Below are 13,107 nucleotides of genomic sequence, written 5' to 3' on the forward strand. Positions count from 1 at the left end.
AGGGAGTACATCCCTGGCAATTAATGATGGCCCATTAGAATAAAAACAGCTAGATGTCAACTGGCTGATACTATTATCACCATAGGACTAACAACCAGAAAGTTACAAATAGATAGCTTTCAAATCCCACTCTTCTTTTGTCTAAATTAAACAAAAAAAGCAACAAAAGTGGGGTACATGGGAGCTAGGGCATAGAGAAGCCCCCGTAGACTGTCATTTAGAAACGTAAAATAATACTCTCAGAAATAAAAGTCCCCCCTGCCGCCATAACTCCTGACTCAGTCCTGAGATAGTGAGAGGGAGGAAGGCATATGAAAGGTTTGTACTGGACCAAAGATATGATGCTTGGACCCTTCACAAGCTATGCTTGTGTTATGAAAGTCTGCTCAGTCTTAATGCACACCACCTACTGTGCAGGAATTAGTTATATGACATGTTGATTTTTGCTTTTGTGAATAATCTGCAGGTTTCTAATCTCTTCCCTATTATATACAGGTGTAAAAACAACAACAGGTTGTTGCCTGCCTATAAACATCTATAGCTATTATCGGTGTATAAATGTCTACTAACTCCTAACAGTCACATATTACTTGGTAAAATCCTGCAGCACCTTGAAGATTAACAGATTTACTGCGGCATAAATTTCTTGGGCTAGAGCCCACTTTGCCAGATGCATTTCATTTCCATTCTTTATTATTCTTATTATTGCTGCCTCCTCTTCATACATTTAACCTCCCTAGCTCTCTTTGATGCTCATTTTACAGTATGTCCGTCCCTTCTCCAATCTAGAATTTCATGGTTATTCACTCATAAGAGCCCTGCTGGATCTGATCAAAGGTGCAACAGCCCTCAGCCAGACACCTTTGGATTTGGAGTCCAAGCGGTCCTCTCCAGTTCTACATCCCCAGCATTTGGTCCTGAGAGAGAACACAGAAATCCTGCTGGATTAGACCAGAGGGATGTCTGATTATCACAGTGGCCACCAAATGCTTCTGGGGAAGCCACAAGACATCTTTTTGGAAACTTTTGTTTAGCAAGACTTTGGCCCGACCTCTCCATGACTGTCTTTTCTCCTTCTGGCGCTTAAGTTAATTATTACATTCCTGTGTTTTTGTTAGCTGTGTTTGAAATCATTTATTGCAACTGTGTGGTTTTATTTTATGATGTAAGCTGCCTTGAGCACACCATTTTGGAGCAAAAGCCTCAGTAGAAATCTTAAGCAGCAGGGCTTGAATGCAGCAGCCCTCCCTCACTGTTACAGACATCTGGTATTCAGTGATAGACTGCCTCTTAACATGGAGGTTCCAATGAACTATTAGGGCTAAGGTATTGCTGGCCAAATTTATTGAGGAGCAGCTTAATCTACCTCCTATCCTACTAACTGGGCAGAGGCACCTTTTAAAAAGGCGTAGTAAGTGTAGAGCAAATTTATTTATTTATTTGATTTCTATACCGCTTTTCCAAAAATGGCTCAGGGCGGTTTACACAGAGAAATAATAAATAAATAAGATGGCTCCCTGTCCCCAAAGGGCTCACAATAAAAAAAAAGAAACATAAGATAGACACCAGCAACAGTCACTGGAGGTACTGTGCTGGGGGTGGATAGGGCCAGTTACTCCCCTGCTGCTAAATAAAGAGAATCATCACATTAAAAGGTGCCTCTTTGCCCAATTAGCAGGATAGGAGGTAGATTAAGCTGCTCAATAAATTTGGCCAGCAAATGTTCCTCATTCAACCCAAGCACTGAATCCCTCAGAGTCTCTGCCACATTTATTTTTAGACTGGTTTCCTGCCCTTGAGGGGCTCACTTTTTCTCATTCAGGTTTGATAACTTGTATTCTGAAAAGCAGTATATAAATATATTAAATAGTCAACCTCTTTTAAAGCTCTCAGAGGAACATAGGAAGCTGCCTTCTACCGAGTCATGGCATTGGTCCATCTAGCTCAGTATTGTCTACACGGACTGGCAGCAGCTCTCCAAGGTTTCAGGCAGGGGTCTTTCCCAGCCCTACCTGGAGATGCTGTCAGGAACTGAACCCAGGACCTCCTGCATGCATGCAAAGCAGACGCTTCACCACTGAGTTAGGACGAATCCTGTTATTCCTTTTCCCATTCTTGCCGACCCCACCCCCCCGCTTGCTCACTTGCTCGCTCGCTCCGCTTTCCAACTTGTGCCAACGGGTCTTGTAGTCCGCCCCCCGCAACAAAGCTCGGGAGCACCCCTGCGTCAAACTACACCTCCCAGCATGCCTTGCGGAAACGAACATTCCCGCGCGCCGCCCTCTGGGAACGAGAGTCCAGCCCTGTTGGGACGAGCCGAACCGCCCAAGGAGCTGAGGGGGCGCGACAGGACTACAACCCCCACCGTGCTCCGCGCTGGCGCATGCGCAGAGTAGCTGGCGCTGGGAGCTCGTCTGCTGCTTTTGCCGCGGCGGGCCGGACTGCGGCACGGCGTTCTCCGCCTGTATTGTCCCCCTGCCCACGCCCTCGCAGCGGGGCGAGCCGAGGAGCCAGCGCCATGGGCGGGGAGGAGGAGATCGTGCGCATAGCCAAGCGGCTTGACAAGATGGTGGCCAAGAAAACCGCAGTGAGTGACTCCTCCGCGAGCCTGACGGACAAAAAGGCTCCCTTCGCCTGGCTGCCCACCCCGCGGCTGACAGCCCCCTTCCCCGCCCGAAAGCCTCGCTGCTTCCTCCTAAGCGAGGGGTTTATCCCCACCGCGGAGGGAGCAGCTGCGGCGCTTCGCCTCAGCCTCCTAGCCCCGCCCACAGCCCCCCCGCGCGAATTTCAAACTGCCAACCCCGCCCACAACCGCCCTTCATGGTCAGCCCCGCCCCTACCCCTTGGCAGCGGTGTCTCCTCTTCAGAGAGACTCTCAGCCCCGCCCACCTGCCCTCGCCCCCTTTCGCAATTCGCTGCCATTAGCCCCGCCCCTGCTTTCTTAGGAAAGTAGCCCCGCCCACTTTACTCCTCACAACCTCCAGCAGTGAGCCTCATATAACATATTTTGCTTCCAGCCCTGCTAGGGATGTGCACATATTTGCATTCGGTCCCGAGCTTAGAACACAAATTCCCGGAACTTTCTGTTGAGCCAGTTGTTCTGGAATGTTCCAGGCGTCATTTTGGATAGCAAAATGGCACTTGGGGCTCTGTGGATGCACAGCAGGCTTTTCCATGATGGTGACCATGCAAATGGCTGATGCGCATGCACAGAGACCAGAAGAGTGCCATTTTGGGGTAAAAAATGGTGCTTGGAACATTGCTGCTTGAACCGGGGTTCTGTTCAGAGTTTGGAACAGGCACTTCGTTTGAAGGGCGTTCTGTGCCGAGCTTGGAACACTCGAAGAGGCCTGTTTTGGGTTGGAACATTCTGAGCTTGGAATGTTCTGCACATCCCTAAGTTACGCCCTCCCCACTCCCCTGCCTTTTGCTGCTCGTTTACAGGTCTTATGTTTTCTAATTATTCCTCTTGAAATTTGCAGGCTGGCATTCTATCCACAGGGTACACACGGTGGTTCAAAACAAAACAATTTTTAAAGAAAAAGATGTAAAATATAAATATTTTACAAACTAACCAGGCAGCAAATTTTTATATATTTTACATTTTTTTGTATTTTATATTTTTGTAAAATATTTATATTTTACATTGAATTAATGATATGTGTGTGCGCCCAACCCCCATAAGAACAGCCCTGCTGGATCAGGCTCAAGACCTATCAGTCCTGCATCCTGTTTCACACACTAAGCCCACCAGATGCTGCTGGGAAGCCCACAAGCAAGAGATGAGTGCATGCCCTTTCTCCTGCTGTTACTCCACTGCAACTGTTATTTAGAGGCATCTTTCTTCTGAGTCTGGAGGTGACTAGTAGCCATTGATAGACCTCAGACTAGTAGCCATTGATAGACCTGTTTTCCATGAATTTATCTAAACCCCCCTTAAAGCCATCCAGGTTGATGGCTGTCACCACATTTTGTGGCAGAGAATTCCACAAGTTGATTATACGTTGTGTGAAAAAGTACTTCCTTTTGCAGGTCCTAAATTTCTGAGCTGAGTTTCATGGGATGACCCCTGGTTCTAGTGTTATATGAGAGGAAGAAAAATTTCTCTCTATCCACTTTCTCCACTCCATGCGTGATTTTACAGAACTCTATCGTGTGTCCCCTCAGTCATCTTTTTACTAAGCTAAAAAGTCCCAGGTGTTGTAGCCTTGCCTCATAAAGAAGATGCTCTAGGCCCCTGATCGTCTTGGTTGCCCTCTTCTGCATCTTTCTAGTTGTATAATGTCCTTTCTGAGGTATGGTGAGGGAAGACAACCCTGCGAGGGAAGTCAGGCAGAGAGTGGCCTAGATCTCATTCTTAGCGACCACATAGATAGATTCTCTCCAGGATGATCTGTCTTCAACTTGGCCTTTAAGATCTCTCAGTGGTGCATTCACTGCTGTCATAATCGAGTCCATCCCCCTTTCTGCTGCTGGTCATCCTCTTCTCTTCTCTTCCCTTCAACTTTTCCCATCATTATGGACTTCTTAAAGGTGCTGGGTCTTTTGTGCCTCGAGTGAAATTCTGGATTGATTTGTTCTGTGATCCATTTGTTTGTTTTCCTGGCTGTCCATGGTATCCTCAAAAGTCTTCTCCAGCACCAAAGTTCAAAAGTGTCAATGCTTTTTCTATCTTGCTTCTTCACAGTCCAGCTTTCACATCCATAGAGTGTCATGGGGAAACCCATTGTCCAAACGATTCTAATCTTGGTAGGTGTAGACACGTCACGGCATCTAAATATCCTTTCCAAGGCCTTCATTGCAACCCTACCAAGTTCTAGTCTGCAGCATATCTCTTCACTGCTAGATCATTTACTGTTGACAGTCAATCCTAAAAGGAATAAACTATCCACCACTTCAGTGTCTTCATTGTCACTTCTGGTTGCTGTACCCGTTGTCATTAGTTTAGATTTCTTTATATTGGTCGTAGTCCCATTTTTTCACTGTTCTCCTTGACTTTAATTACTAGAGTTTGCAGATCATCCACATTCCTAGCTATCAGATGAGCAGAAATAGATGGGATACAGAAACCAATACCATCTTACGTTCTCAATCTAAACCATTATGCATAAACATTGTAAAAAAAGACCCACCCTATTAAACTACAATGCAAAACTGTAATACTAAACCAATATTAAACCAACAAGTTATCACTGATTAGTTTATGGCAACAGGTATAAGTAGCAGTGCAGAACTTAGCAACTTGTCTGTACGCTCTTGAATGGTGGGAGAAGGAGGTTCACATATAGAAAGCTGCTCTTTACTGAGTCAAGTCCTTAGTTCATCTCGCTCAGCTCTGGAGCTATTCTCACGACCAGCAGGAACTGGGCTAAGGAAGCCCAGCCTGGTTTCTGCTAGTCATGAGAACTGCTGGGAGCCACTCAGCAGCAAGCCCGCTTATGGAGCCACCACTTCGTTTTTTTGGTTGTGTGTCTGCCACGGCTGCTTGTGGGAAAGTGAACGGGCAGGCTAATGGCCGGCCAAGAAAGCGGGAAGGCGGGAAAGCGGCGGCTGTGAACAGGGAAGAGCTGAGGGGAAGGGCCGAGAATGAGGGAGTGGGGCTGAGAAGGGGGGGGGGAGCCAAGAGGGATGGGGGAGGGCCAAGATTGAGGGAGGAGGGGAGAGAACTAGAGGCGCAGATGCTCCGCTCCCGGGCCAGCTAGTATGTTTTAAATTTTGTGCACCACATAGAGATGTATATATCAGGTGGTATAAAAATATGATTGATTGATAAATAAATAAAGTGACTACTAAGATATCCTGGGTAAAGGCAATTGCTTTGGACATGCCATGTTTCAAAGAGGCCATGGAAATCTTTTCAGCAAAAGTAGGAATCTACCCACTCTAGGTTTTGTGTGGGACCTGACTTGAATGGACATACGGAGGTTATTCACATAATCGAAAACTGTATTCAATTTTCGGCTGTATGGAAGCAAGGTAGGAGGAAAACCTGAGTAGAAGTGCTTGTGTGGAAGCAAGGTAGGAAGAAAACCTGGGTAGCTTTTCTTCCTACCTTGTTTCCACACAATCACTTCTACCCAGGTTTTCCTCCTACCTTGCTTCCACACAACCGAAAATTGGGAGCACACACAGCTCCCAAACCCGGGTTGAACAGAGTTTTCGATTGTGTGAATGACTTCATAGTTTCTGACTTTTTACAAAGATGAAAAGGACTGAGCTTTCCTAAATGGCAAATCGGGCATTCTGGATATTGCTGTAACTCCTGGACCTTCTCACTTTGCCCAGAATGAACTTTCTACAGCCTCTGATTTTGCACTGCTGACTGAATTGCATTCAGAGATGAATCAGAAACAGAACCTCTTTACAGAGATCAAAAAACCAAACCTTCTGGCACTTTAGGCCTCTTCCTGCCTCTGCGGTTAGGCACCTGTAGGCTTATGTTCTGCAAAAGCCCAGAGTATTTACTGTTTGGATTGAGCTAGAAAGCTCCATCTGACGGGACGGGCTGCCAAAACTCCTTGACATTCCAGACTGACATGTGTCTGGTTAGCTCTGCAGAAAATTAGCCTCTGCACATTTCTTCTGTGTACATGTCAAGTTGGACAAAAGAGAAGAAACATCCACAAACGGGAAGAAACAAAAGGGAAGAAGGGAAAAGGGAAGAAACATCCACAGATGCCAGAGGAAACTCTGATTTAACTTATAAACCAATATCTTAAGATCTACAGACCTATTAAATAAATCTTTGGATTTTTAAGGATTTTTTTAAAAAGTTCATTCAATCTGCTTTATCTGGCACCCATGAACTGCGCTCTCTCTCTCTCTCTCTCTCTTTTTGGTGGGTGTAGACCTTCATTTCTGTATGCAAATAGCTATAAGTTGAATTTTCTGCACAACCAGACTTTGATGCAGAAAAACTTTGGTTTGGAAACTCCAGCTTGTTGTTGTTGCTTTTGGTGGGGTGGGGTGGGGGGTGCAGAGAGGGGGAGGGAATGTCCTCTGACTTAATTAGGTGTAGGTATCATGGTCAAAATAGTAAATGCCTATTTTTGGCACAATTTTCTCCTGTTATCCAAAGGCTGTGATGGCTGTCATTTGTGCTGTCATAGATCACAGGAACATGGCCATAGACCTGATATATGTCGAATTCTGAGCATTAGCAAGAGGCTGTGGTTATTTTGTTTTGCTCTTCCCTGGGTTGCCTCTTCACAATATACTGAAAAGATATGTCTGTGATAAGGCTGTGAAATAAGAGTTTCCAGGCATGATATGGTAGGGTACCAATGTGGATGATCAACCTCATTAACAGTGCAAGAAACCTGTACATGTTTACTCTGAAGTAAGTCCCACTGAGTTCAGTGGGACTTACTTCAGATATGTTTGTTTGCTACCAGGCAAAAACCACCTCTCTGGAAAAATGAAATACTGGCTTGAATTTGAGAACCATGACACAGTTTATAGCAATTGTCACTCAGAGCAAGAATTTCTGTTTTGACTGGTGGTGTTTTCTGTTCCAGAAACAATTTTGTGCCTCCGGGAATTTAGTTAGTATTTTGCTAGGCTTCATTTCAGATGATCTTTTAGAAGCCTTTCAGATTCATTTTAATTATAAGTATTTGTAGCTCATAGTATTCTTTTTCTTTTCAGGAAGGGGCAATGGATTTGTTGAAGGAGCTGAAAAGTATGCCAATAACCCTGAACTTGCTGCAGGTAAATCACGCTGCTGGATACCCCCTGTCTTCTACCCTGCTGCCAGCCCCTGAACTCTCCCTCTACACCTGCTGATCTGTCTAAAGTAGGTTGCAAGGCCACTTGGGAGGTCTGTGCAGAATCCTGCATACTCATAGTGTTACATATTATTACCAGTAGTGGCTAAAAGTATTGGAATAAGTGATGGCTGTGCACTGTGCCCCAAGTACTCCCAAGTTATGTCGCAAAGAAACCCCAAATGTATATGTCATAATTTAAAGTTAATTTGTATTGCCTGTACAACATATTGTGGTTTTAGCAGTTTTCACAAGATTTGGGATATTTTCGAAAGGATCAAGGTAGAGGGCAAGGTTGGCATGGACTTGGCGTCACGGGGATCTGTGGGAACCTGTACTTCTGTGCCTCACTGCTAGGGATGTGCAGGGAACCGGTTTGGCTGGTTCTGTATCCGCTTGAGTTGGGCTGAACCACTTTAGGGGATACACTTACAGGTGAAACTCGGAAAATTAGAATATCGTGCAAAAGTCCATTAATTTCAGTAATGCAAATTAAAAGGTGAAACTGATATATGAGACAGACGCATTACATGCAAAGCAAGATAAGTCAAGCCTTAATTTGTTATAATGGTGATGATCATGGCGTACAGCTCATGAAAACCCCAAATCCACAATCCCAGAAAATTAGAATATTACATGGAACCAAGAAGACAAGGATTGTAGAATAGAACAATATCGGACCTCTGAAAAGTATAAGCATGCATATGTATTCAGTACTTGGTTTGGGCCACTTTTGCAGCAATTACTGCCTCAATGAGGCGTGGCATGGATGCTATCAGCCTGTGGCACTGATGAGGTATTATGGAAGACCAGGATGCTTCATTAGCGGCCTTCAGCAAATCTGCATTGTTTGGTCTCATGTCTCTCATCCTTCTCTTGGCAATGCCCCGTAGATTCTCTATGGGGTCAGGTCGGGCGAGTTTGCTGGCCAATCAAGCACAGTACACTGTATACTTTTCAGAGGTCCGATATTGTTCTATTCTACAATCCTTGTCCTCTTGGTTCCATGTAATATTCTAATTTTCTGGGATTGTGGATTTGGGGTTTTCATGAGCTGTACGCCATGATCATCACCATTATAACAAATTAAGGCTTGACTTATCTCGCTTTGCATGTAATGCGTCTGTCTCATATATCAGTTTCACCTTTTAATTTGCATTACTGAAATTAATGGACTTTTGCACGATATTCTAATTTTCCGAGTTTCACCTGTATAAAGGGGAATCCTCACCGGAGTCCCCTTTACAAGTACAGTGGGTGACTAAATGGCCCCCACTTGCATGGAGACCAGAACTGAGCTGCTGCCAAGCTGGCGGCGTGGTAAAAGACGGGGGAGTGTGCTGCTTGGGACCACTGGGAGGGTGAGTAGTGGCGGCCGCCGCCATGGTGGCCAGGTCAGCAGCTTGCTTACTCACTTGCTGCCTTGCCTGGCCCCCTTATCATGCTGAACCAGTTCACCTGAACCAGGCCTGGTTTGCTTTGATCATGGACCGAACTGACAAACCGGCCCTGGTTTGGCACCAACCATTTGTGCTCACTCCTACTCCCTGCAAACGCCTTCCACAGCCCTGCTTTGTTTCTGAGCCTTCAACAGACAGGCTGACACCCTAATGTTGTGCACAGGCAGCTAGAAAATGGCAGATGCACAGTGCTTGCACACCACTTCATAAGCATAGGGGACCACTCACTAGGGTGGTCTTCACGGATCCCTCCTTTCCCTAGAAGTGTTCCATGAAATCCAGAAGTAGGTCTCTGATGGTCATGCAGCCCTCAGGGGCCTTCTTCTGGTGGAAGTGGGGGATCAAATACTTATGGCTTGGGCTCAGGGTATTTAAGAGAGCACCTTCTTCTTCAGGAACCCCACTGCCCATTAAGATCATTGGGGGAGGTCCGGTTGTGATTGCCACTGGCTCACTTGGTGGCAACCCAAAACAGGGCCTTCTCTAGGGTTGCCCCTGAGCTCTGGAACACTCCCAAATGAAATCGGAATCTCAACATTTTTGGTTGTTTTTAAATGGTATTTGAAAGGACACCTGTTTTATCAGGCTTTTAGTTTATGATGTTTTAAAATTTTAAAGTTTTTTAAGGGGTAATTTAAATCTACTTTATATGATTTTTAGGTTTTAGTTGCTGTTTGGTTAGATTGTAAACTGCCCTGACATTCTATACAGAGCGGTATATAAATATGACAAATAAATAAATCTGTGAACATCAGCCCCTGCACATGAGCAAACCCGGCTGATTTTTTCCTCAGCCTCTTGGACAGCGATCTTTCTAGCGGCCATTACAAAGTCCTGTGGCCATAAATTCCTCACTGAATTTATAAGTTGCATGAAGAAGTGCTTATTTTGTTCTTGCTGACCCTGCTGCCGATCAGTTTCATTGCAAGACTCCCTGTGTTTGGCGAGTCCCATGCAACGCAACATCCTATCTCTAGTTGTGAAAGACCTTGGATGTCCCAGAGGAGGAGAAAGGGCAAAACCAAGCCAAGCCAAGGTCTAGGCAGTACCCGGGAATATATTCTTGCTGGGCTCAATGAGGTAATGGCTCTAAAGCATCCACAACATTAGGACTGCTGCTGAATGTGATAGTGCCAGTGGAAACTGTCAAGTAACCTGAGGCCTGCTGACACTTTTGGCACTGTTAATTGTGCTGTGAGGACCTTTGTCTCGCTGGCCATGTGATGAACTAACTGGCTTCTTGCTTCGCAGTCGACCCGCATTGGAATGTCTGTGAATGCCCTCCGGAAGCAGAGCACAGATGAAGAAGTGATCACACTTGCCAAATCGCTTATCAAGGCCTGGAAAAAACTCCTAGGTGAGGGACTGAACATGTTTGGAGAGATTCATCCGAAGAGCCCAGCTGCTAGATCAGACCAAGGGTCCAGCTACTTCTTTTCCAGCAGTGGCTAACCAGATGTCAGGGAGAACTCGCATGCAGGGCACTGAAGGCAACGGCCTTCCCCTGTTCTTTGTTCCTTCTTATCTGGCATTCAGAGGTGCTGCCTCTGAACATGGAGGCTCTACTTAGAACATGAGAACAAAAAGCCCTACTGGATCAGGCCAAAGGCCCATCCAGTCCAGCCTTCTTCCTCCTGCAGTGACCAACCAGGTGTTATCTGGGAAGCCTGCAAGCAGGAAGCAGAGTGCAAGCGCCCCTCCCGATAGTGTTATCTGGTACCTGGTGTTCCGGGGCATGTGGCTTTTCTTTATTGTACCATCTGTCAAAGCCTGCATTCATAATAATAATAATAATAATAATAATAATAATAATAATAATAATAATAATTATTATTATTATTATTATTATTATTTTATTAATTCAATTTCTATTTAGCACAAATCACAACTGTTTAATTTGAAAAACTGACTGGCCTCTAAACCTGTGACACAGACTGTGCTCATAACCAGGGAGCATTACAGTCTTTTCGGTACCATGGGCAAATATTCCTGCATGAGGAGTGCCTGTAGGCAGTGCCTAGGGAAATGTCGCCTGTATTCTCTCTAACAGGGATTCCTAGATACTGGGGACTACATCTCCCATAATTCCCAGCCAAAGGCCATTGCAGCTGGAGATGCTGGGAGCTGTAGTGAATAACATCTGGAAATCCCTGTTAGAGGGAACAGTGCACCTGACCCTTTTCTGGGCAAACAGGCCTGAGCCTTTATTGCCAGAAAAGCTGCCCTGCCCGCCCCCGCCTGCACCGGCAACAGCTGCTCCCTAGCCAGAGGCTCATAGGATGCAGAATCCTGCCCCGCCCTCTGCTTGAGAAGTGTCATTTCCGTTGGGTCCACAGCAAGAGCCGAGAGACAGCTCTTCAAGAACTCTGATGCGAAGTGTGCCTTCCTTGAGAGTAGAGCCAGCAGTTCTGACAGCTGCTACGGTCAGCAGGGCCATGTGTCAGGGTTATCTGCTTTGAAGCAATGCAGCTGCCATAATGGGTTAGATCATTGGTCTGTCTAGCCCAGTATTGCCTGCTTTGCCTGGCAGCAGCTCTTCAGCACCCCAGGCAGACGTCTTTACCCACACCTGCTACCTGATCCTTTAACTGGGGATTGAACTCTGCCACTGAGTGATGGTCTCTTACATTGAACAGAGTAGCATTATTTTTCTTTTCTTATTTTGTGAACTTGTATACCACCCACTACCTCTTGTGAGCTGCTGCTTTGACGCTGCAGCTTACCGGGTCATTTAAGGACATTCAAGCGGCTGAACATCCTAAGTCATCTTAGGCTAGGATGGCAGAGAAAGGGTTGCAGTTTAGGCTTCCTGCTCACTCTCTTCGCCTCTTCTTTGCCATATTCAGATGCCTCAGAGGATAAGAGTGAAGAGAAGAAGAAGAATTCTTCCTTGCCAACTTCCTCTTCAAAGGAGAGCAGCGATTCAAGAGACCAAAGGTAATGCTTCCCTTAAGCCAGAGATGGAGTTCTGGTAACTGGTAGTGCCCTGCCCTGCCCTCAGTTCAGTAGCAGCTTGTCCTAATGAGCCAGAGGATGCCAAACGAGGCGCAGCTGCCTCGGGTTCCCGGCAGCCCGATCGCACCTGTCTCTCCCATCCCGCGTTGCCTGCAGGCTGGCCATTCATCAGGTAGAGCTGTGTGAAGCCCTCACAGCTCTGCCTGATGAATGGCCAGCCTGCAGGCACTATGACTCTTGTTAACACGAGGGCAGGGTGGGAAAAACAGGCGTGAGTGGCCTGCCGGGAACTAGAGGCAGCTGGGCCTAGTTTGTCCTGGCTCATAAAGTGAGGTGTTTTCCTTCCTGTGCTCGCATGTTTTCCTTCCTTTGTTGGAATGGGGAAGTTTCACCTCATATGGACACAATACATTTAAGGCTGCACAAAGGCAACGTTGAGGAATAGGAGGGGGGTGGCTATAAGCAGACCCATCAGGGTGGTCCCCCTCTCCCTTTTTTAAAGCTACGGTTGTAAATGGAACAATAAACGACTACAAAACACGGTGGCTTTTGTGAGTTTATTTTGATTACCCTTGTTTAGTATTTGCTTCATCTTCATTCTCTCTTAATTCTCTCCCACACTGGGCTTTTCTTTATTAATAAAAACATCAATTCTGGTTTTGTTGATTTACTTTGTGTTTCATTTTTTTCCTTTGTCATTAACCTGTTCTCTCCCTTCCCCTTGTAATCGAGGCAAACACACGTGCATACACACACACACACACCCCACACACTCTTTCCCCCCAAGGCAACCTAAAGCTTTGTCATCACAGGGTTTTAGTGCTTCACTTCAGCTGAAACAGGGGAGTGAGAGAGAGGGCAATGAGACCAGTGTACCAGTGTGCCCTGCCTCAGTCCTGTGACTTCTCAGCTCTGAGTTGTGGGGA

At 46.0% G+C, this 13,107-nt stretch overlaps 1 protein-coding gene across 4 annotated transcripts in view; it reads left to right on the forward strand.

Annotated features, from left to right (window-relative positions):
* The first annotated feature begins 2,307 nt into the window (after positions 1–2,307).
* TCEA2 (transcription elongation factor A2) overlaps positions 2,308–13,107 on the forward strand; it is a 35,775-nt gene continuing 24,975 nt past the window's right edge. Inside the window, exons 1-4 of one of the 4 annotated variants that reach the window (XM_053249010.1) lie at positions 2,308–2,587; positions 7,648–7,710; positions 10,478–10,583; positions 12,073–12,163. In XM_053249010.1, the coding sequence (XP_053104985.1) occupies positions 2,384–2,587; positions 7,648–7,710; positions 10,478–10,583; positions 12,073–12,163 (464 nt within the window). In that variant the 5' untranslated portion in view covers positions 2,308–2,383. The remainder of the gene's footprint in view (positions 2,588–7,647; positions 7,711–10,477; positions 10,584–12,072; positions 12,164–13,107) is intronic. The other 3 variants (XM_053249007.1, XM_053249009.1, XM_053249008.1) reach the window with 3 other exon arrangements.

This window comes from Hemicordylus capensis, chromosome 4, assembly GCF_027244095.1.
Source record: "Hemicordylus capensis ecotype Gifberg chromosome 4, rHemCap1.1.pri, whole genome shotgun sequence".
Taxonomy (NCBI): Eukaryota; Metazoa; Chordata; class Lepidosauria; order Squamata; family Cordylidae; genus Hemicordylus; species Hemicordylus capensis.